At 49.4% G+C, this 25295-nt stretch overlaps 1 protein-coding gene across 2 annotated transcripts; it reads right to left on the bottom strand.

Moving 5' to 3' along the window:
- Nucleotides 1-1474: 1474 nt before the first annotated feature.
- Oscp1 (Organic solute carrier partner 1) lies at nt 1475-24778 on the bottom strand. Of its 2 annotated transcripts, XM_077682559.1 has the most exons (7): nt 24223-24778; nt 11069-11223; nt 10085-10228; nt 8426-8506; nt 7576-7673; nt 5439-5537; nt 1475-1709 (listed from the first exon to the last, which is right to left on the bottom strand). In XM_077682559.1, the coding sequence occupies exons 1-7, from the start codon at nt 24653-24655 to the stop codon at nt 1550-1552; spliced, it is 1170 nt and encodes a 389-aa protein (XP_077538685.1). In that variant the 5' UTR covers nt 24656-24778; the 3' UTR covers nt 1475-1549. The 2 variants fall into 2 exon arrangements, with proteins under 2 accessions (XP_077538685.1, XP_077538686.1); XM_077682560.1 differs by lacking the exon at nt 8426-8506.
- Between the last annotated feature and the right edge of the window lie 517 nt (nt 24779-25295).

Raw genomic sequence — 25295 nt, 5'->3', positions numbered from 1 at the left:
AAGCCCTTTGTCTTCTGTTTCCTCGCTGCACTTGTTAAATTTCTTAGCATTTCATATCGCATATGTTCCTCGCTGAAGAGTAAGAAAAACGTTTAGGTGACAGTGCGTGCGTAATTGAAAAATGATTTTTTTCGTGACATCTGTGGGATGACCCCAAATTTCACTCTTGTCAGTCCTTGCATGGACCTTTTTCAGTATCGATATGCGCATGCGCGGGCTGCCCGTCTGCTATTCTTGGCAGTAGCCTCGGGCAAAATAAACAAAACTGCGCCCCCCGAGCTTGCTGTTAGCGTTGCACGTATTTATTTCCTTTTTTTCGACAGCGTGCACACAAAAAAGGCTTTCAAAGGAAAGGGGCAAAGTGGTTTGAGGCTGACCACGCTGCGAGCACATTGCTACCAGCCAGGGAGTAGCGAAAATGAAAAAAAAAAAGTAAAGGAAAAGGGGAGCTAGATAGATAGATTGTAGGGTTTAACACGCCGACGCAACGCAGGCGATGAGGCGCGCCGTAGTGGAGGACTCCTGATTAATTTTGTTCACCTGGGGATCTTTAACGTGCGCCGAAATCTCGTACACACGGGCGTTTTTGCTTTTCGCCTCCATCAGAAAAGCGGCCGCCGCGGCCGGGAATCGAACCCGCGACCTTGTGCTCAGCGAAAAGGGGAGCTTTAACGGCCGCAGATTAGTCGTGTACTACCTAAAAATTGTTTCAAGAACTCAAATTTCGTCACTGGCCCTGGTAACAAGTTCGAAAATGTCCTTATACGTTGAAAAATGGCGAGAAATTAAAAAAAAAAAACTGAATACGGACCTTTCAGTAAAAAATGAATTTCTCTAAATTTGTTTTTTTCTTAGATTGAATAGAAAGCACCGCCTCTCAGGTATATATATATATATATATATATATATATATATATATATATATATATATATATATATATATATAGATATATATATATATATATAGACCCAAACGGACCTAATCAGCCGAGCGAAGACGAACGCAGAAGCCACTGGAGCCTGGGAATGTAGCCAAAACTCAGACTTGTCATACCCTTTCCCTAACCCCAACCTCTAGCAGTGGGAGACAGCGCTGCCCAGCGCACACCTCGCCGACCAGGTCATGCTGGCGGAGAGGGCGGAACGTGCAAAGACGACGCTTGGACTTCTGGACTAAGAAGCCATCCCCACGCATATAAATGCTCAATAAAAGTTTCACTCTCTCTCTCCCCCTTCTTTTTCTCCCCTTCCCCATTTCCGCCATCTTTACTTCAGTCAGTCAGTCAGTCAGTCAGGCGGGTTTCTCGGAGACGGAGAGCAGAGGGAGTCCCTCGCCACTGACGTTCAGCTGCGGGGTTGCGGCGCTGCTAGAGTGAACTAGAAGGAGTACACTCTAGCGCTGCCGTGCTCGGCCGAGCGGCCGTTGACGTTCGAGCCGACACAAAGAGAACCACAGCCCCGCTGTTTCGGCAGATTTCACACTGGGTGGAACTGGGTTTAATTTTTTTCAGGCAGCGTTCCACTACGGCGGAGGCAGCCCGGTGCGCGCTCAGCTGAGTAGCTCCTCGTCGAGTGCGAGGCTTGCGAGCCCCGGCTCTTCTTCATCCGGTCCCAGCAGCCTCAGCAGCAGGCCCAGCTCAGCAAGGCCCGTACTCGGGGCGGACGATGACGGGGCCGCCGATGACGAGGACGACGAAGAACCGGAGTACCTGCGCGGTCGTTGCCAATCAGCCACACCTTATGTCAGGACTAAAGTGTTTTGCCGGGATATATATGGATAATAACACTGTCATGTCATAGCCCGGACGATAAAAAAATAATAAAGAGCAGCAACCTCAACCATCATTATCTTGGCCGTATTTCACGCCACGTGAGTGACCAAGCAGCTAAATATGCCAATCATCGCCGTTTTTATGAACCATGGATTAGCCAATAAACTATATCATCATTCAAGTGTGAATACTTTAGGGCAGTGGTTCTCGAATGGGAGTCCGTAGTCCACAAAAGATCCGTGAGGGTACTTAAAGGGGCCATTAAGACAAAATTCAAGTTGGTTTTATTCGAAAGATTAGGTGTTTCAGAGGCCCCCCCAGCGCTTGTTCCGCAGCACACGATGCTTCATTGACTGAGAAATTACACAATTACGCCAAAACTTCAATTCTACGACTAAATCGGGTGATTCGTGATGTCGGCGACGACGTATTCAGGGCAGGTATTTGAAACGAATGTTATGTTGACTAGGGCTGCAGCGGATGACAAAACTTCTTTCGTTGCTTCGTTTACCGTCCGTCCTCTAGATGGCGCAACAATATACGCCCGCTGTCCGTTCTCACTTTGTTTTTGACCGGATTTGCACAATCGTTTTTGTGAAACATTGGTATTCTAGACAAACAGGGTCACACAAGACAATGTTGCGTATGCCAGTTTACCAGTGTCGTGCGAGACAACTCCAAAGCGCCGGCCTGCTGTGAAGCTAGAACAAGCATATAGTGCGCGCACTGTTGCTTCTGTTTAAGTGTGCGTCCGAAACTGCCATTGTTTACCCCACCACTCCTACTGCTATAAATAGGACGTGCACTAAATTTAAGTGCAAATAGCTCGGTCTGCAAGCTTATAAGCCCTGCTTTAACTTGCGTTTGCTTTTGGCAGCCTCAGCTAATCGCACAGCTGGCACATATGACATCATCAGTTCTGCTGCGGGAAATGCGCTACTGGGCCGCATGGGCCATCCTCTTTTTTTCCTAAATATATAGCTTATTCTAAAAATTCCCCGCATTTCCCCGAGGGGAAGAATGTGAAAGTGCGAATGCACGAGTTGAATTTGCGCGGTTCGGTAATGTTCGCGAAAGAGAGATCACACACACACACACAACTACAAAGAAAGAAAGATGCATTTATTCACAGACACCTATTTGTGTTGTCGTTGTACTTGATTGCTAGAGCGGATCTCAGCTTTGAAATTTCGTGTCAGTACTCCTTTAAGCGGGTGCATTAGCCCTTCTCACGCCCGATTCCTGGCCAATCCGGCCCCCACGTGGGTATGTGCCATGTCAGCGGCCAGGCAGCGCGCGCCCATCTCCCCCCGTTGCGAAGGAAGACGAGGAGATTCCTGGCCAATCCCCCACGTGGGTATGTGCCATGTCAGCGGCCAGGCACGAGCATTCGCACGAGCGCGGACATCGCCGGTGGACGCAGGTTCAGGGTCGCTTAAGAAGTGCATTCGCACTTAATAAAGTTTGCGTTATTCGAAGCTTTATAATGTGGGGTACATCGAATAACGGTCTGGTGAACCGGGCTCTTCGTGCTGCGGCAGGCCATGGCATCCATAGGGAAGCCAACCAAATGGGACGATCACCTCAAGACCAACGCAGGAGATCATCCTCCGCTCCTTTATCATTTGTGGCAAATAGACGTTTATACTACTACTTTGCGTTAGATGTGGTGTCAAAGTTATCCTTGAATGGACCAAACTTGCATTTTGTCTCCACTTTGTCTCCTTGCACGTCTTGCCGCTAACTTAAAAAAAAAACTACGCACCCCTCCGTCTAACGAGGAAGATGGCTGAACGCGAAGCTTTTTCGTGATTGATTATTTGGTTAGCCAATCCCACACTGCGAGTACGTGCTACTCTAGAAGTACGCATCACGTTAAATTCAAAGGATGAGACCCTAACAGATGGATCGATTGGTCGATGATCGAAGCGATGATCAGATGAAATGATGACTCGACGGCTCGTTGGCCGACGGCACGTGGCCGACGACGGTCTACTGCAAGCAAACAAGATGTACAATATGTACACTTCATTTGCACTACGTACCGTAGCCGACCGTTTTTTCAGACTCCGAAAATCCGGACTTGCTGGATATTCCGGACTTTCGCGAGGAACTGTCAGTTGTCCCACAGAAGTAAAGACTCGCAGATTTTTCGGACTGTACATTTAGTCGGACTATTTCTCGTTCTTCTGCAGGTCACAAAAATCGGTCGGCTACTGTATTTACAACTCTCAACGCTCATGATCGCATAGGAAAGACCGGGCAAATTTAAGCCCGCATCGAGCGGGGCTCCCCTCTCTGCCTACAAACATCAAACTCCTCGGTTTTACCGCCAAAACCTCACCCTCAACAGGGACGTCACAATTTGAGAGTGAGGATGGCTTATTGATTAACCCTCATTAGGGTGCCGATTGGACACAGTGACAAACTTAGGTGAGTACAAAATAGCCACGTGATCCACCTCTTTCACTCATACGGAAACACGGAGGTGTTCCGCGAAAACACAAATATAACACAAATGAAAACCAACCAACTAAAAGCAAACCTAGCGCCGGCCATCAGTTCTCGATCGGGCTGTCTTAAACATTGTCCTCCATGCCTATGATTGTGCTCCGCCGCCAAAAAGTTCCTTGCTTTGTAAACACGCCCAGCGCTGGGCGCAAAACAAAGCCTGATGTCCAACCCATTGACGCATCCCAGCCACCGAGTAGCCAGGGTCAGACGTGGGACGAATGGAAACTTCGCCCAGTAGCTATGAGCAGTGTAACAGTCGGGTAGACAGAACGTCTGGAGCCCTCTTCGTACCTGCTCGTCGGGTGAACACAAAAGAAGTCTCAGCGGTTTCTCCTCACGCCCCTAGCTCCCAAGTCAGCTCGGCCGGCGTGAAAACAAACACAATACACGGAAACAGGCTAAACCCAACGAACGATATCTAGTTTCTGGGCGGTTTTAATTAACTGAGGTGCCCGAACTTAACGGCAACTCTCGGGTGTGCACTCCGTAGGCCTAACGTTTGGGTTTGGGGTGCACGGCGCCAATCGGTACCGGCAGCTTGGCGTTCGCTTTGACCCCATGTTGAAATTGAGCAATCGTATAGACGCCGGCTTTATAACGCGAGGGACCCAGGTTCGATTCCGGCCACGGGAAGAGTTTTTTTCCTGCTCTTCACCTACGACCATTCATCATCATCGTCAGAGAAAGATGGCTTTCCTGCAGAGAATATTGGCGTACAACGGCGTCGGTGAAAACCCTAAAGCTTCGCTTTAAAAAAAAAAAAAAGTGGTTTTGCTGCATTGCATGCAAGTTTAACTTCCCCGCGTAGCACGCGTGTTGAAGTGGGCTTTTTGCGCAACACTTCTGTTGTGCAAGGAAGCCAGGCGCACGAAATGCGGCAGCCACAGAAGAGGTAGGTGCAAGGGTGACTTCAGCTGCAAAAGAAAACTGTTTGACAATATGACACGTAGCCAGCATACATGAACTCAGGGTATTCCATCACATTTTCAAGCCCACATAATGTCACCGGCACGCTCATGGTTGAGAAACGCTGCTCTAGGGATATCTTGATGTCATGAAACTATTAGCCATGCAGATGCGACGAGAATAGCGGGTCCCGAGGGTGGTTTGGGGATGACGGGGGCCAGTAAACGGTGCACAGAAGGGACTTGCATGTTGGCGCCCAGAGCGGGGCGAGCGCCACTGGGTTCAGAGCTGTCATCGGTTGCGAAGCTGCGTTCGTAGAGGAGAACGCCTCCGGGAGCCCACTCCCTGCGGTGGAGAGAATGGAATGAAATGGATGAGAAGGAGGCCAAGAGGCCCGTTGTGGGATCTGGGGAAAAAAAAAAAGGGGGGGGGGGGGGAGTTCTAGATGGTTCGTATAAATCTTTTCACTGCACTGTGAACGTTCACTTAGCACGTTAAAAAAGGCACCCCCCTTAAAACACTTATACCCCCGACCACCTGCGCAATTTTGTTATAGAAGTGCAACTGCGTCAACGCAGGACATGCAGCTGCAGTTCATGTGTGCCAGAAGAAGGAAAACTAAAATGAACTTGAAAAAATTCGACGTGTCCTGCATTCCAATGCAGGACACGTACACAAGCATGTGTATGTGTGTGTGTCTGTGCGTGTGTGTTTAGAGAGAGAGAGAGAGCAGGGGGGGGGGGGGGAGAGAGGCTGATAGAGTCGATGGAGCCCGAGCGCAGCGCCGCTAACAATCATGCAGGCTGTCTGGTACCTTTATGAACAGCGAGTGCGCAAAGCACAATATACGGCTAATGCAGATCAGTACACCGTAATGTGCTTGCGAGACACGCTTACTACAAGGAAAAAAACAATAAATTGCGAGCGAAAATAAAGTGCAGCACAACAGATGAAATAACTCTTTTGTAGAAGAATACATCCATTACGTCTGCTTCTGTGTTAGGTTATAAATCATGAGTCCGTCGTTCTTCTGTTATCGTGAGTTATGCCAACGAGCCTCGTATAGTCCTCGTAGAAATTTCACGTTCAGCCAATTTTTTACCTTCTACCAGCGTTGCGAGAATCTTAACTGCCCTCCCGGTCTCATTCACTAAAATTCTCTCATGCACACTAAATTGTCGAATCGGTGGTGTGACTCTTCCGAAAAGAAGAGCCCTGTCGCGACACCGGATGACTGAAAAGCAGCATGCAGGGTGAAATCTCTCGGTACTCATGTCAGTTCGCTTAGGCTATTGTTGAATTAGGGATATATGTTCTTGTGTTTTGCCCCATACATGTTTGAGGTTTCTTCTGCGCTATAAATAACATTGGCATACATGAACCAGTTCGGAGAAACGTTATGTATGGAACTGTTTTTTGTAACGCACGGTTCCCACGGCCTAAAATGGCACCCCAGCCCCCTGTCTGCACTTGCGTCGAGTCTGTGTGCCATTGGACCGCGACGTTCTGATATGACAGTTTTCTTAGGTAAGACGGCGTACGACCAGATTCTGGGTTGATATCTGGCAGTTTCTATGTATTAAAGAAAATGCAGTGCATCAGAGACGGGCACAGCAGTGAGACCAGTCACACACGAGCGCTGGAGACTGTCGCTGAAGGCTGAGCGGGAAACACGAGAAAACTGCGTCTGGCGGTGGCTTCATGCCCCGTCAAAGCTGCGCTGTACTTTAACAGCGAAGGTGTTGTTGCTGGCCGTAATAGTTGCTGTGCGCGGCGTCGTAAAAAAAACTGGACCAAAGTTACTCCCGCCGTTTACCGCGCGCGTGAGCATGCGCTTTACAAGGAGCGCCCCGCGTCGTCCAGGTTTGCGCGTGGTGCTCGCAAAAAATACCAAAAAAATAGTTCACGTGCGCACACGCCCCAAGGGTGGAGCGCAAGACAGCTCGCGCTTCAGACGCCCAATTCGCGAAGCCGATTGCCGCCGGCTCTATAGCGCGTGCTGACGCGTTCCACTTAGGGAGAAATGTGAAAGCCTGCCGACAAAACGATCCGGACCCGCCAGTCATGCATGAGGAGGGTGACAATATAGATTGATATGACGATGTCTACTACTACCACAGTGAAAGGCGACGACGGAACATGTAAATAAACAATTTCAAACCTAACCCAATGCGTGTAGGTGTGTCCATCAGTGCTTACATAAAAAAGAAATCCTCCAGCTTCGCTGTGGTTCAAGCCTTGCGCAACTTAGTGCAAGCTTCGCCAGTGTTTTGTTAATCATTTCAAACCCACTCGAATGGACTGTAGCACAATTCGTTTCCGTGCAATATGCCCAGTTCTCATTCCTTCAGTGCGTGTAAGCGGCACAGCGCAGAGAGCAAACCTGATAGCTCCCGGTCTCGGGGCTCCAGGCGGCGGGCTGGTGGCCACGGCCAGCTTTCCGTTGGGCCGTTGAGCCCCGCTCCGCAGCAGCACAGAGACCTGCGTGATGACACAGTGCCCGTCTCATCAGTGTGGCTGACGAGCTGACCGCGGGAAGCAAAGTTGAAAACAAAATAAAAGACAGACGAACTCAGAATATATATCGCGAAGAGGCGGAGGAGATCGTGGCCCTATAATTAACCGCCCCTGTCTCCTGGTTATAACCAGGAGACAGGGGCGGTTAATTCCCTACCGTATACGGTAGGGAGTGATGGTTTCATGCGGCGTAGCGATGTAAAAAAAGTTTTGGATAACAGCGTAAAAACAGAATCTCGTATCTCTCACATCCCCTTGCAAGGAAAGACAAAAAAGATGTTTACTAGTGTGCTAACTGCACGCTTGCATTCAAGCGGTCGAACGAAATAGATGCCCCACTATCCAACCTCAACGTCTTGTTTCTTGGCAGCGACTTTGGTCGGCGGATGCCATGGATCGCACAGACAAGGTTCTGCAACGACATAAGGACGTTGCCAGAGAGTGCCACTGCTTCATCTGTTGTTATTAATATCTGGACTATTTATTTGAAGTTAGCGATGAAATTGGCATCATTGTTATCGGGACAAAGCGGTGTTTTTAACCAGCCAAACAATCATTCTGTCTTCATTGCCCCTCTAAGAGCCGTTCCAGCGACTATAATGCGTGGCTGTTTGATGCACCAAACAGCAACGCACGCAGCAGGTCAGCAGGTGGCGCACGGTATCCGTATGGAATCGATCACGCACAGCAACATACGCACGTGCACCTGTACGCACCCGAACGTGCACGTCCTGGAAGAAGCGAAGCAGAGCGTAGCGGGCCCGCTGTAGGCTGGCCAGGTCCAGGGGCTCCAGGTGCTGCAGAAGTGCAACGCGCGAACCACGCCGTTCATTGCGCTGCGGCTAAAAGCGATGTGTCTGATCACCCGCTTCCGGGCGTAAGAGGAGAGAATCGTCCCACTGATTAACCGTGGAAGCGCTTTATGGTTCATAACTCCGATTTTCGTGACAGAGTGCAGACAATTTTAAAGACGATAGTCTTTCTTGGGCTACTCAAACCCAGAAATTTTGGTTTGGTCTGTCTGTCTGTCTGTCTGTCTGTCTGTGACTCGCTTATATACTCACAGCCAAATCTAAACGTCTAAGTCCGGTGAAATGTTCATATTTGTCAACATTGTTGAACAAGAACAAGACATTACGCAAATATAAGACAACAAATTAATACAAAAGTGATATTTGCAGTGTTCCTTTATAAAAAAATCATAGATTGTTCAGTTTTGGGAAATGAAATACTACATCCTCTGCAGAAAAAAAATTCACACTGTCACCTGCTGTCGCCCGCGCGCCACTATATATCTTCTGGCGGAATTTTAAGAATTCAAGCGGCAACAGTTACCAAAGGTTCCACTAGGTAGGTTCCACCTTCTGCTTGGAATGCATGTGGAATAGAGCAACGCGGTTCTATAAACATTGAAGTAGGGTGCCTCGATTTGCAACGACAGGAACAGATACGCGGCCCATTTTTTCCTGATAACTCCTTCCTCCACTGATGGTCTGGATAAGTCAAGAACGCGCAGAAACGGCGCAAAAGATTCTGCATTGTGCAGTAATGAGATGCTTTGCAGGTTATTTTTAGGACGGAAGCGGCAAAAATGTCATGATAGCCCCGAAAGACACTCCTACAACCTGCTTCGATGAACTGGCTCTGTGACGTCGTAAAAAAATGCCATCGCGACTCAGTTGAAGTCGCCTGTATCCTTTCAAAACTTGTGCGGCATCCGTTCAATTGATTTCATTGGCATTGTTTTTTTTTTACCTTGATTTATAGCCTTCAGAAGGGCCCATCGCTTTCAACTTGCATTTCCTTTCTGTGTGCGTTAGCTGCAGACACCTTCAGAGTAACACGAGGGCTTATCTGCATAGCTAGGCACATTGTTTACCCACCACGGCTCGGTACTCGCACTGAACCCTTTCTCAAACACGCGGCATCCCTTACAGTGACCACACAACACTGTTAATAAAAAAAGTCGTAAAAGGGTAGTAACAACCGTATTTATTAACTCCTTATATATACGAACCTTACTACCCCGCGGTACGGTACATAGGCTCTGCCACTAGCAACTGCATGGTTAGGAAGTTACCTGGGTGCAGAAAGTAGTATACACTAGATAAGGGTCGTTTGGATTAGGTTATGCATGGCCATTTAGTAAACGCATGTACATCAGACGGTTGTTATCTCTAGACTTTACTAGTGAAGGTAGTGGTGCTCACTGCCTGCTTCAGTTAGTAACCCCGACTAGAGCTGCATTTACTACCTCCACTTACTAAGAACTTAGTGCATACTGGGACAATTGTAACTTGTTAGTGTTTCGTTAGTGAATGCCACAACCTTTTTGTTAAGAGTGAAGTGTCCCTGGTTAAGCGGGGTGTACTGACCTTCTGTACGGCTTTGGCCACGTGGTCGGCGTCGCCTCCGGGACCTGCCGCCTCCAGGTGTTTGAGCGTGAGCGGAAGCAGGTCACGTGGGCTGGAGCACGACCACACCTGGTACTTGGTCACCATGCGCATCAGGTCGTACAGCTGCAGCAGCACCCAACGAAGAGCTTACAGTATAGGCTGACCGAGCAGTGACAGATGGGCGCGCGGAATATGATGCCATGGTCGCATGTGCAGCTTTCCCGCTCATGGCAGTCCTTTCAGCAGCGATTACTCCGTAGTTCTTCAGCGAAATGTAAAGTTATTTTGCGCAGCTAACATTGGGGGAGAAAGCTTGCTTTGTGCGCAGTTTCAAGTCTCGCACATTGCGCGACTAGGTTCTTGAGCCATGGAAACCGCCCCATAGAAATGCATGGGGAGTATGATTTGACATAGAATTACACACAAAATATTCAGAATCCTGGAATGTTCTTTTATTCACGTTGACGCCTTGCTTTATGCCAAATATCACTTTCGTGAAGTGGGTTTGCTAGGTTCCTGAGAGGTGGGAATTTTGAGCGAGAAAGCTAGGTATGTGAATATGTTACCTCTGGAAGCTTTCTCACCAGCTGAAAAAAAAAAAGGTCGACAAATGGGGATAGCTGGTGCTGCTTCGTCTGTAATTGCGCTGGGTGTAACTAAGACGGAAGTGGCAGGAGTTCCATGCTTCGGAACGAAAGCAGTCCTACAAGGGCCATTGACTGACCAATCAAAAAGCAGCATATTTGGCGTGAACAACAGAATATGCGAGTCTCAAAGCCGTGCTTAGTGTTTAAAATGGGGCTCAGTTCGGTATTGCCATGGTTAGCATAAAAGGACCGGACTGTAGCTGTTTATTCCTGTGTCTGCCATTGTGGGAAGCCACGAGCAAAAATCTGTGCGGGCTTCACGTGGTGGTCAGCTATACAGACGCGCTTCCTACCCGTTTGCGGCGCATATACTCACCTTGTCCATGCTTGCGGGGCTGAGGCGCATGACGGAGGAGTGCGTGATCTTCTCGAACAGCGAGCGCATGGCCCGCGCCGAGTAGAGCGGCTGAAGCCGGAACAGCTCGTTCACCAGGCGGGCTCCCAGCATGGCCGCCACGATGTCCGACATCACTGCACACATTTGCGCCACGGACGAGATCCGTGTTGACCACGCGACGCGGCACGGAGCGCCCGATTCTACGGAGTGCCTATAAACGTTTCATGGATACGAGAAGCGGCGAATAAACCGGCTCCAGCCGGCTTCCCTCCGTGTCTAAGGTTCAGGAAAAATTACCCAGGTAGAACAAATTACGATACGGCCGGGTGTGACAGGAGCATCCACCCGAAGTCAGGTAGAGTGGGATCGGGACAGCTGAATCATTCAGCGAGCTTCCGGTCGCGGTAAAGGGTATTAAATCCCATCTCATTTGCCTTATATTCGCAAGCCAACACCATGGTGTTGGCTTGCGAACACACCCTACGTCTCCCCCTGTCCGCAATCGTTCTCCCGACCGTGGGAGGGCCTGCTGACCTGCCCTGACCATGCTGACCAAACCTCTCTGGTCAACCAGAGCTTGAAATGGGGCTAGTTGGTTTTTTAGTCGGAACATTGCTGGTCACCCGCGACGGGGCTGCAGGCGAGACCCAATTAAGGGTGCCTGGACTGAGGCCAACCCAACCAACCAAGTGACGGCTCAAGCTCCACCATCTGCTCCAATAGGCGTTCAACCTTTCTCTCTTTATCGCTCTTTCTCTCATAAGCAGTCGAGTTTTCCAATAGGATGAAAGGCTAAAAACACATGAAACGCATGGGAGGTTGGTCTAGAATTCATGGTGAGAATACGCGGAAGCACACGAAGTTGTGTTATTATAAATGTTAACCCACTCGGAATAATTATACAAAGCGGTATTCTATACAGCCTCCAAATAACGGCCTTCGCGGTACCTGGAGAAACGAAATCCTCGCTCATTTCGAGGTTTTATAACTGCAAGAAGAAAAAAAGACGGCTCGGGGCAACAATATTATGATCACGCAAAAAAAAAAAATACAGCCTAAAAAAGACAACGTTGCACGCGTAGTCGGCCCCTGGGAACGGCACCTACATTTAGTAAGGGGTCACGCGTACAGAACCTTCAATTAAGTTGGCCCGTATTGTCCGCTGAGCTGTCAGTTATAGATGACAGGCTGCAGCATAGCGCACACATCGACGATGCGCGAACTCCTGGCGAATACCGGTCATTATTTCGCGCAACCGGTTCCGTCGGGCCGGCGCAATCCGGCGTTGGCAACGCAGCCGAAAGAAGAGCGGCGGGTGAGATGTTCATGTTATGCCGGACGCGCGTGCTCTTGATTTTTAAGCGAGGGTTAACGGGCGTTAAAACACAGGTGTGAACTGTAATAAATGCGACGTTTCATGACAGGCTCAAGTGCTCGTTTCGGTTCGTGCGAATTACGGAGTGCGTAAATAGCGCACTTCAATGTGTGCAGGCTCACCCGTTTTTGGAGGTATGGCCAACTCTTCGGAAAGTAGCCGTACTGCACTCGAGAATGTTGTCAAAGAGCTGCCAAGGGAATTTTCTTTTTCTTTGAGCGTTTTTACGCTGGCTTAAGCCGCACCGCACAAGTTTTACTCTGCTGAAGGTTGTTTTAGTCCTAGGTGGTGTTGGCTCATAAATCTGTACAATTTATGAGTTGAGGCCTAGAAACGGTAGTGAAGGCTTCTAGATTTGGTTTTGACCGCTGCAATTGTAGAAGCACCAGCGTCGTAAATGGCCAGCCTGCTGTAAGTGCGTTGCTTTTGCGCTCGTAAAGCTGGTGAAAAGAGCCAAGGGGAAAAGAGACATTAACAGAAATACAATGCGTTGACTTTTCAAGCGTGCGCCCACAAAAACTGCGATCGAAGCTCTTCAATTTCTCACCAATTACAGCTCGTTTAAATTGATCTGATCCCTCAATAGAATCATGTTTTGAGAGAGAAAGAGAGAGAGAGAGAGAGAGAGAGAGAGAGAGAGAGAGAGAGAGAGAGAGAGAGAGAGAGAGAGAGAGAGAGAGAGAGAGAGAGAGAGAGAGAGAGAGAGAGAGAATGCTCTTTAATGTGAACTGGTGAGGTCGGCCCTGCTAGGAACAAGGCTTGCTACACCAGATGGGGGGTGACTACGTTAATGAGTGGTGAATATCAGACATTAGGGTTACAGCAAGAAGACAAACATGAAACGTTAAAAAAAAAGAAAAAAAGGACAAGAAAAACAAGAGAATGCTGCCAACAGAGTCCGGACATAAAAATACAATAGAAAAGAAAATCGTTAATGGAAACGCTGAAACAAAATGAAAAGTAAACGACGGGAAAAAATAAGTAACAACACCAACCCGAGAAAAATAAATAGATGAACGCCACAGTGCGAAAGAGTAGATATCGTGACACACTTGCTCTGTCTGTGATCTAGAGAGATTTGTCCAGTTCAGTCTCTCGTAGGAACTGGAGCAGAATTTTTGTACCTAAGGTACTGTCAGCACTATTGGCCCAGCCAATAAAATGAAAAAGTTCGAGACTGTCTCCATGACCTACACGAGGCTCCCGTGTTGCTATTTATTCGCTGTGCTGTAAAACTGTAAAACACTGCGATAATTCGCGTAATATTGTATACATTGCACGAAAATTTTAAATCTGCAATCCTATAGATTTCTTCCGAGGGCAGTTCTCCCAATAGGCGTCCGCAATTTGAACATCCGTATCCGACCCCCTAAAACGAAGCAGTAAGATTCATCTGATCTGCACCCTTGCTCATTGCGGCCTGGCCAGGAAAGAATATTCCGCGTACGACGCCCGACCGAACGACGTCAATTTAGGTAATGGTATCGCCTCCCTGTCGGGCAGGGACAGACGCGTGTCCCGACACGGGCCTACTACCTACCCACGCATTCCCCACTAACTAAACGACAATCCGTGGTTTGGAGACTTCTTCAGACGTATTCATGTCCGAATCTGGTCACAGTGCCTATAACTACTGTTACCCAGGGCGTTACCCCTTAGAATGCCACAGATGCCAGGAAAGCGCAAACTCAGCACACATGTGATGGCAATGTCTGCAGGCAGCCACAATACGTCGCAACCATAATAACAATAAGCAGTGGGAGACCGTCTCTGTGCTGCTACGACCATGGAGGACCAAGTCTGGGCCGTCCAGCTGGCCAAGGACACTGTTAGAGTCCAGGGGCTCTTGGCCGACGCCTATAGAAACTCCAGTTGGCAGCTAAATAAGGATTCATTCCCTCTTTCTCACAGAAACCGCGCACTCTTTGCAAACATCGCGTGCTGCTTATCAGATCGCAAATTCTATACGAAACCGGGATACACAATGACTGTATCTTGCATATACAGTTGAACGTCGTTATAAGGAACACTGATACAACGAATTATCGGTTATAGCGAACTAAATTCAGACTTTGGTCGCTCACAATTTTTTTTAAAATGACGCTTATTCTTTTATAACGAAACTGAAACCGTGAGAGCTGCGCGATATCGGATATAACGAAGAAGTATTTGACCAAGAGGCTGAGGAGCTACTTGGAAAAAAACCCCATAGTCCTAGGCGGCGATTAACGGACCTCGAATCCAGGTAAGATCGGGATTTGTGACACCGAAGAAACTCTCGGGAGCGACCACAACATTATCCAAATAAGTGTCCCTCTCACTCGGTCATCAAAACGAAACGGTTCAAACAGGCCCACAACAAGTATAACGAATTGGCCGATTGTCCGTAAACGCCTGCAAGAAATTGACACAAGCGGCATTACCCTTGCTGAATGGAGCGACGTCATCTTGACAGTCGTCCGTAAACACACCAAAAGAATAGCCCGCACCGAATCCAATCCCTACATTGACCAGCACCTCCTAACCCTCTGGAGAAAGCGTCGTGCTATTGTCAAACGCTGGAAACGTGACAAGCATAACGGCGTGCTCAAAGAACGCCTTTACCGCCTCAATCACGAAGCCCAAGAGTATGCCGACAAGTTAGCCACACAGAATAGGCTTCAAGTGTGCGAAGGGCTCAACGGCAAGCTTCATATGGCAAGGGTCTGGCAACTGTTTCGCACACTACTGGGACAACAAAAACCAAAATACACCGTCCAACGGCTTCACTTAGCGATTGGAGGCACACCACATGATATCACAGAACAGATCCGTAACGCACTGTACCCCCCTTGTAGTACCACACGCATCGACATCATTTACACAGAAACGGCCCCAGAAGATGAGGATGAAGGAATCAACTCGGACTTTTCTTCCGGAGAACTAAACATGGCACTGCATCAACTCAATCGCAACACGGCCCCGGGACCCGATAAAATTACATACGGAATGATCCGCAACCTGCCTGACGAGAAACTTGCAGAACTTCTCGACCATATCAATCGGGCTTGGAGATCAGGAAACCTACCCCCCGAATGGAAAGAAGCTCATGTTACCCTCATTCCAAAATCAGGAAAACCACCCAACACACCCGCCAACCTCCGCCCTATTTCCATGACATCGTGTGTTGGAAAACTAATGGAGAAGATGGTGCTCGCTAGACTGGAATGGCACCTCGAAAACAACGGCCACCTGCCAGCCACAATGGTGGGATTTCGAAAGCATGTGAGCACACAGGACATTGCCAAGCGCATCCATGAGGACGTATACGCACAGCCAAGTGCAGCCCAATTACGCACCATCGTAGGAGTAGATATAAAAAAAGCATTTGACAATGTGCTCCATGACGCGATACTTCTCAGCCTCAAGGAAACTAGACCGGGTATCCGTATTTTCAATTACGTTAAAAATTTTCTAACAGACCGAACCATCTGCATCCTGGGACCCGATGGGAAACCATCTCGGCCTTACCCACTTCACAGAGGCACACCACAAGGGTCTATATTATCACCAACGCTCTTCAATCTAGTGATGAAAAATCTCCCCGACAAACTGAACGCTATCCCAAATCTTCAACACGCCATATACGCTGACGACGTCACACTCTGGTGTACAAAGGGTAGCCCCGGCGAGCAGGAATACACGTTACAACAGGGTCTCGATATCATCAGCGGGCACGCCCATGACGTAGGACTCACCTGCTCAAACGAGAAATCAGAATATGTAGTGGTATTGGACAACAGAACCAAGAAAAATAACCAATATCGCAACCTAATTAATCTGACAGTAAACAACTTGCCCATCCCTCGTCGTAGCCACATCAAGGTCCTGGGCTTCATCCTCCAACAAGACGGTAAAAGTACAGAATGGGTCAAATCCATCATTGCTCAAATTAACCAAATTCACCAAATGCTCCGCCGCGTGACGCGACACCATCAAGGCCTCCAAGAACACGAATTACGCAAAGTAGTGGAAGCCCTCGTGTTCTCACGCGTCATGTATGCATACCCTTTTCAGCGCCTTACTAAGACACAAGCCAACAAAATCGAAACAGCCATCAGAAAATGCATCCGCATAGAAATGGGAGTGCCTCTCTACGCTCCCACAGCATTAATTAATGACGCTGCCCTCCACAACACGCTTGAAGAAAAAGCCTCAGTTTATCATGAAGCTCAGCACCACCGACTAACAACTTCAATGCAAGGGCGGGAGATTCTTCGCGCCCTCGGGTATCCCACCGACCACCTCCCACCCATCACTCCCTCGCCGCCACCCTGGGAAAGCATACCAAGAATCACTGTGCTACCCATACCAAAACACATGAGTCAAGCCACAGATCAAGAACGTAGAGCATCGCGCGCTCAACATCTGCCCGAACCAATCCATGACACCTACTACACGGACGCCCGTTTTGTGGACCATACAACGACTACGGCATCGGTTGGCCCCTGCACAGCTCACGTACGGCATCACGTCAACGTCCCCTCGCCCACAGCTGCAGAGACTCAAGCCATCGCAGAAGCCATTACACTTCACCAGCATCGGACCGCCCACATTACAGTCCGCACGGACAGTCAGGGAGCACTTCGAAGCTTCGCCTCGAATGACATTCCATCCCCTATACACACTAGCCTGACAACATATATGCACGCGCATCCCCACCTACACGTTTTCCTCGAATGGATCCCTGGCCACCAAGGCATAGAGGGTAATGAACGAGCTCACGCTCTGGCCCGCGACGCTCATTTCCCGGGCAGCCCTCAGCCGTGGCCTGAGGAATACAATCCAAAAGAGGATAGAGCAATGCACCATAAAAGGCGCCGCGAACATCTCGGCAACCTCCGCAAAGCAAGAATGGTACTTCCCTCCCCATCTAAATTTATGTCACGGAGACACGCTACATATATTAGACAGGCGCAGACATTGTCCCTCCCCTGTGATCTGTTCCTCCACTACATACAAAAGTCACCAGGCCGTCCGCACTGTCAGGTATGCGGTGGCTATCCGGACCATGAACATACATATTGGCGCTGTGTACGGGCGACCTCGTCTTCCACATTTCTTTCGACCAACCCCTTCCCCCCTGATATTCCCTACTCGTGGTCTAGCTGGGCCGCTCCCCCTGAAAACCTACGGGCAGCCCTGTGGTCCCTCTTGGCTGCCCACATTGAAACTCTTTGTGCACCTCCGCCAAGCCCACCACCGTCGGAGGACCGTGGAACACCCCCTTCCTCCGTGGACTGATAACTCCGCGGCTCGGACTTGAGCTGCCTAATAAAGTTTCATCTCTCTCTCTCTCCCCATAGTCCTAAACTGCACAACTATAAAGGCCCTTTTGTTCGTGGACACTGTGGAAAACTTCATGCTGCTCAGTGCTGTGAGTATCCACCAGACGAAGATCACACCCGTTCCGTTGTAATTTCACGCACTCATGTTCTGGTTCATTGAGCTCAAAATGAACAAAGAGAAAGGTAGGTTTTACCTTGCGTATAGTAGGCTCGAAGCCACAAAAAAATTCATTTTTGTATCAAGTATTTTTGCACGAGCCAGATTGTCGATTTGTTACAGCCGATTTTTACCTCTATTGTTACAACGAATATCGGATATAACGAACTAATTTGCTGTCCCGATACTACTTAGTTATAACGAGGTTCGACTGCAGAATCACAAGTTGTCTACGAATCCTCTTTGATTCTGCTATATCCGGTTTTGACGGTATGCTCACGTAAACCGCGCACGGAGAGCTCTTCGGCCGTTTGTGTGTGGACCGGGGCGCTCTCGTAAATAGGAGCAAGGGCGTCGTGCCGCTGGCGTAACGAGCCGTGTCGCGTGCGTGCTGTGCCCGTGTGGGGCACTACAACGTCTCGTTACGAGACTTCGGCATGCTCCACTTGCCAGGCTGGCGCAGCCCCCGCGGCCGAGTGCGGCACGCCTGACAGCGCGCGCGAGCAAATTCCCGCTGCTACGGCGCATTATTCCACCACGTGGCGGCGTTGATCAGCGACACGGGCTGTGCCGGCACGTAATAAGGCACTGCGCCACCCGAAAATGAGTACCGTAGACTCTTGGGATGCAGCCCCAACAAAAGCGGGAGCGAATCCGGCACGAATAGGGGCGGGGTGTTGTCTTTCAGTTTGCAGAAACCAGGTATACTAGCCCAGGGAAGCGATATTCCGTTTCAAGACAATTACAAGCCCGGTACTTCCGGTGCGATGCAAGACGTTAATTAAAGTTGTTGCGATGCCGCGTTCTACTTTGAAACCAAACTAAAAGATACCACTCCACTTTTAAAACGGTGCGCAGATTTGAACTAAGAGAACACTTCACAATAAAAAATCAGGAGTCTTGGGAAAAAAATATTAGAAGTGCTGGGGCTCTAATCCGGGGTCGTTCGTTCCAAAACTTATGGTTGCACTCCCACGCTACTGAGTCAGAAGAGTGGAGTCCCTTTACCAGCTGCATGAAATAACAGGAGTGTTCCAAGTGAAGTCGCATTCCAAGTAGGGTTCCAGTGCACAGGAAATGATGAGCTTGTACACACAAGGAAACGGAATCTCGCCCCAGGTGACTGTCGACGACGACGATAGTGATGATTATGATTAAAAATCGAAGCCATGCTAGGAAGGGTAACAATGGAAGCCAGGTTAACTTTCGGACGAATGTAGGGCATCCGTTGCAATTTCGCAACATTCGAAAATTACTTTCCGTGTATACGACGTATATATAAAACTGTGCCCCACACAAATGCAACGCGTGCTACCCTCTGGTATTGCTTATTTCCTTATTTTTATCTGTAAGCCGTTACAGCCAAAGCATACATTTTTCAACAATGCAAGTGACACTCAGAGGTTCTGTCGCGCGTGTTGCTAAGTGATGACGGCAGTGATGCGGATTGGAGACTTGCTCTTCGTACCGTCTGCAGGTTTAGAAGAGCCTTATCTGTTCCAGTCAGCAGTTATTTATTACCTCCGTAACGAAATGTATACTTAAAAAAATCTGTGAAGGAGGTTGTCCCTCAAAGCTGCGTGCGTTGGGAAGTATTAACGCCGTGCTTCCCCGGCGAGCGTGTTTCGGACTTTCGTGTCCGCGGTCAGGTCGTTATCGAACCACAGTCTGTCGCACACGTTGCAGCTCGAGCCGAAATGACGACCGAGAAAGTCTCTCTGGAACCTTGCGTACGTGCCCTTGGACTTTTCCAAGTTGGCCCCTTGCCACCGAAGACGCTTTGCGGCATTCTCAGACTGCCGATATGCGTCATCGGTTCTGGCTCGTCGCTTACGTGCCGTTTCGCTGGCACGCTCGTCGGACACCGCATTTGTAGCGGCACGTCGCTGTTATCGGGACCTGTTCACATGGCATTTTTCTGTGTGAGTAAGCAGGCTTCACTGTGCAACACATATTGTGGGAAAGCCAGCTTACAAAGACCAAGCTTGCGCCGATTGCCGTAAAGTCGGCTTTACTTTGAATGACAAATGCATTGCGGGGAAAACATCTTTTCGGGGCAATTTGAGCCATGTTGATATATATCGAGATATAAAGGCCCTATAACCTCATCGGGGTAAGATTGTTTTTTGTAAGCTGGCTTTGGCACAATTCAGTTTCTCCGCGCGGACGCCATAACATCCTGAATACTCGCCATAGACAGCTTCGTATTAGAAATCGAACGCCGTTGATTTTGATCTCTTTTCATTTTATTTACCTAGGGTTGATCCACTCTCTTCCCTGCTTGTGTTCGTGCAATCATTGCAGCCTCCTCTCCGTCACAACTACGGCCTTGAAGTTAAAACTGTTGCTCACCCATAAACCCTCAGTATCAGTTATGTGGACGCTGTTCGTTCACTCTTTCACTGATCAGCATGTGCATCATTCACAGCACGACTCTCCGGTGTAGTATTCTGCTCAATTCTACCATTTCGGGAGAGGCCTTCGTCATGCAGTGGACATAAATGGGATGATGATGATGATGATGATGATGATTTGCAAGTGGCAAGGGAGTTTCTGGCTTCTATTCTACTCTTCCTGTTAGTCGTCTCTGCAACCTTCAATTCCTCGTATAACCTGGATACACCGCTTTCACTTCCAGTCATATTATATTTTGCGGTCAGCTTTCTGGTCCTTCCTCTCAAATTTTTACCTATCCTCATTTTTTTACTGTCTATTTTCGTGGCTTCAAAGGATGACCAGCCCATGTATCCCTGTGCTGCTTCATTCACAGCTTTGCCATATTCCCTACAGTCAATTTATCTACCTCCCACTAGTTTATTTCTAGGCCTGATTGGGTTCTTGATTACATACACAGTACCGAATTCGCGACAGTGAGCTTCAGTAATATTGCCTATTTCCGAATTACCCACCGTACAATTTGTTCGAAATGTCGCGGAACACCGGCGCCCCAGATGTTGGCGCCATTAAACCAGCTATCCTCAAGCTGAGACCATGGAGAAAAAGGATTGGGAGATGGCATCCCACGACAAGTTTCATAAAAAGTAAAATCAAACTCGGCCCGCATGTCCCCAGGTGGTTTTCGCCTTGAGGGACCGGACCAGCCATGAAACTACAAAAAAAAAAATTAGCGCTGGTCAACTGCTGGGTCGGCCACTGCCGGCTCTGGAAAGGAAAAAAAAAAAACAGTGTGGCGTCAATGGAGGTTTTCTTGGGAAGGGTGGCTGTGTGATGTCATGCCGTCTCTGGAATTCTTCTTTCCTCCATGCCTGAGGCATTCAACTTCCATCACTTTGTACTTAAGAGAACCGGACGCCCAATCTCAGCCTGCTGACCCGACCAAGGACAGCTAGTCGAAGCCAAGGAATTCCACACTAGGGATGCCTCGAGCCCCGTAACATCAGCCTCTGCTCGAGAAATAAAGTTTTGCTCTCTCTCTCTCTCTCTCTCTCTCTCTCTCTCTCTCTCTCTCTCTCTCTCTCTCTCTCTCTCTCTCTCTCTCTCTCTCTCTCTCTCTCTCTCTCTCTCTCTCTCTCTCTCTCTCTCTCTCTCTCTCTCTCTCTCTCTCTCTCTCTCTCTCTCCGAAACGACCGTACAGTGGGACTGCAACGGGTACAACGAATATGGGGGAAAAACGGGCGTGGCCCACGATCCTAAAGTGCTGACCTAACGACAATGGGCGTGGAAACGTACTTGAAGCTTGAGGAAGTCTTCTTGCACGGTATTACCAGAGTCTCTTAATACCATTGAAGGACTCTGGTATTACTAATAGTGTTTTATAAAATTTTCGCTCGTCATGCATCCCAGCGTCTCTGCTTATGCTTTGGCGTGTGAAAATATGACTCGCCACCGAATCCGTCACATCTGTTTTCTCTGTGTTCGCGTTTACACCAGTTTATATTCGTGCAATTTTTTAATGCGCAGCAAGTCTCGGAGAACAGTCGCAGATTTCTTTTTTGTCGTGGATTTTCTGATCTCGCTTTTTGACGACGACTTTGAGGGAGCGCATTTCTGAAGGGGATTCGAACTTATAGAGACTGTGTATTTTTTTACCGCAAGGGTGACGTTGGGAGCAACTTAGACAAAACATAGTAAATGCTTCTAGAAGTTAACAGGGTTCTGTTAATTCAAAATGCACATTTCATTTCAAAGAAGAAATTTAAATCACCAAAGCCGCTGCGTTTTGATTTTTTTTCTTCTTTTAGACATTTCCAAGGTGCCGCGTGTAATGCCAGCTAAGCTGGTTACCCGCTCGTGACGTGGCGCTTAGTGCAAGCGAGTGGCGAATGGGCGCCAACAGTCCCAATACAAACTTCGACAACCACCAAGTGACGTAACAAGTAACATGTCGTAAGTCTCGTAACAACGATGTACCATGTACACCGCATAAAGAAAAACTTATCTCAGTTAGCTTTGGATGCCCTATTTTATCAGCTAACATTTTTAGCCATATTGCAGCCTGCAGTTATTCCCAGTATACTACAAACAGAAAACTGTTCTGTGTTTGGCCACGCTTCAAATCGGCGCGAACGACAGAAATCGGCGCGAACGACAGCGCGAAGTTTATTACGGGCGAGAACTCTCAACATGAAGGACTTTTTAGGCACCTGGAACAGCGAAGACAGTGCGGTGCGGGGTTTTAAAGCTCTTGTGCGTTTTCTCGGAGACTCTGGACTCGACTCCAGCCTGTGACCGCCTCTGACTTTTTTTGTTTTTTTTTATGTGCGTGTGTGCGTGTGTCCGTCTGGTCGAGTTTCTTTCGTTTTTTTTTCGTTTTCTTATTTGTATTATTCATGCAAGCATATAACCCTCATCATATGTTCACCAACCATCTGAAGTAGCAAGCCCAGCATTATGCAGGGCTGACCTCTTCGGTCTCATTAAAGAATTTTTTCTCTCTTTCTCGCCTTGATATGTACAGTGACAATTTGTTGCGAAAGGCGCCAAGGAAGTTATCGCTTTTCTACAGTTCTGTCATAATTAGGCGCTACACGCCCTCCTTGGACAAGTTCCAGTGCTTCATGGCGGCTGAATTTTCAGTTCTTACCATATCAATATAGACCACTAGAACATCTTACCTTGTTCTGAAAGGTGGATATCAGCTCTGCAGTGTCAAAACGACACAAGAAAGTTAATTAATGGTTTCTATGCAATTATTCATGCGTCTGCCAGAGGGCCATGCGCACATAGTTAATTGAAAGCACGGAAACAAAAGCTGTATAGTGAAAAAAGAGGAGAAAAATCTGTACACTTGGCTCCTTCGCATCAACCATCATTTAATGTTTAACCTTAATTTCATCTTCTTTTAAATATTCGCCCCAGCTTCCTCAGGATTCAATCTTCCCCATATATTTTTTTTTCAAGTCATTTTCTCATTGGTTTCCTCAAAATCCCGGGGCATCTCCACTAACGTGAAATCTGGGGAGGGGCGAAGCATGCATTGTGCAAGCGTATTTTTGGCGCCTTGGCGTTTTTGCCAACAGAGATAAAACCGTTGGGGGGTACAAGTATACAGCTTTGCTGTAAAAGTCTCTTGTCTTTGAAGCACGAAGCTCTCTAGCGCGGTGCGTAAACGACTGTTCCGGTGTTTTTCTGGTACGCGTTACGAAGCGCTCCAGCGCGAGGCGTAAACGAGTGTTCCGATGTTTTAGTACCGTGACTACATAGACGACGCTTACGACGACGACATGAGACGCCGACAGCCCCATCCCCTAAGGGGCTTCGCCCTAAAACGTTGACGCATTTGACCAAAATCTTACGTCAGTGAGAACAAACTTTAATGAAACTCACGTCTTCAGGAGCGAGAAAGGCGTTAGCACCACATTTCATCACACAAACGTGTAACGTGGATCGTCCGTTCGCCAGTTTGGCTTATTTCAGCTGCTAGCATAGCGATTTCGTTCATAAATTCGTCCAATCGATGCACTTAAACCACAGTATGACACAGTCACAGTTTCGAATTCCCTGTGCACCGCTGGCAGCCACGGAAGCATCCGATGGTGGTTGGCTATAAATGGGTGATGACACGTCAAGGCGATCGAGAGTTGCAGGCACTAGCCATGGTCACTGGAATCGGACAGTTTAGTTCAAGACACCGCACGGATACCCCAGACACGAGGTTAACGCGAGGATAACGCCAAAGGTGCCAGCAGTGTGCGACCCGGCACGGGCTGTGGTGTACTCTTGCGGGTGCTTCGTTGGAAACGGACAGCATCGTGCAGTGCGTGTGGCCAGGCAGAAAGGCACGGCGCTCGCAAGAGGAGGCCCGCCAACGTACCTCGGTGTGCCTTGTCGGCGTCTATTCGCTGCGCCTTCAGCCTCTGGCTGAGGATGTAGAGCATCTCGCCGCCCATGTTCACGTAGAGCAGCGGCAGCGCGCGGTGCGCCATGTTTTCCCGGCAAATAACGGGCCGTGGCAACGCACGATCGATGCTCACACGAGCCGCTCGTCGTTGGAAGACCAGCACACGGGCATCGACCAGTCTGCGGCCGCCACGCAAGTGCACCGCGGCGGGACGCATGAAGAGCACTCGCTGCCGGGGCCGCCGCAGCCGGCACCTCCTCCTCGAAGCGTGGACGCGGCGCCGAAGGGAAGCCTGCGGCCGAAGGCCCCCACGTTGCGGGGCCCCAGGGACCAGCTCGGGTCCAGTAGGTGCGTGGACGCCCGGGCTGCCGAGGGCCGCTGGCGGCGGCAGCGCTGGAAACTGCATCCGGCCACGGCAGCCAGGCAGAGCACGCTGAGAGCGGTGCACGACCCGATGAGCAGGTAGGCCAGCTGAGCCGTGGTCAGTCGCGATGATGCGGGACGACCGGGGGGCTCCAGGTGGTCGCCGGGCGGTGGCGGAGGCTGCGGCGGAGGCTGCAGCACGAACGACCCGTGCCTGAAGACGCTGGGCTCGGTGATGTACTGCGGCGAGCGCGGCCTGTTCTGCAGCAGGATGATGGGCCGCGGTGTCGGGGGCCAGGCAGCCGCGACGGCGGATGAGACGGCCAGCAGCAAAGCCGCCAGCATGGACGGCGACGCGCGGCCCACTGGGCGCCCGTGGTCGCCTCCGTCACGGTCCACGGCGTCGCCAGATGGACGGACGGCAGCCGGAAACCAGAGACTCGTCTCCCTCCTCGCGCCCTTTCGCGAGCGGCAGAACCGCTGCAGTTCATGGTCCGGCGCTCACGCGCATTCGCCGCGGCCCCGGCGCGCGCTCGGCCCTTGAATCTGCCGCGCTTCTTTCTCTAACACGCTTCCCTACCCCCTCTCTCCGCGACCAGTACCACACACACGCACATACGCAACGTAAAGTCGCTGGCCCGTTGCTCTCCGCATTTGGGCCGAACGTACATCAGCCGCTGGGG

The sequence above is a fragment of the Haemaphysalis longicornis genome, unplaced genomic scaffold (genome assembly GCF_048455015.1).
Source record: "Haemaphysalis longicornis isolate Haplotype H1 unplaced genomic scaffold, Haemaphysalis longicornis Haplotype H1 scaffold_9, whole genome shotgun sequence".
Classification (NCBI taxonomy): domain Eukaryota; kingdom Metazoa; phylum Arthropoda; class Arachnida; order Ixodida; family Ixodidae; genus Haemaphysalis; species Haemaphysalis longicornis.
Note: the sequence above shows the minus strand (reverse complement) of the source record. Positions and strands in the feature narration are given on the sequence as shown.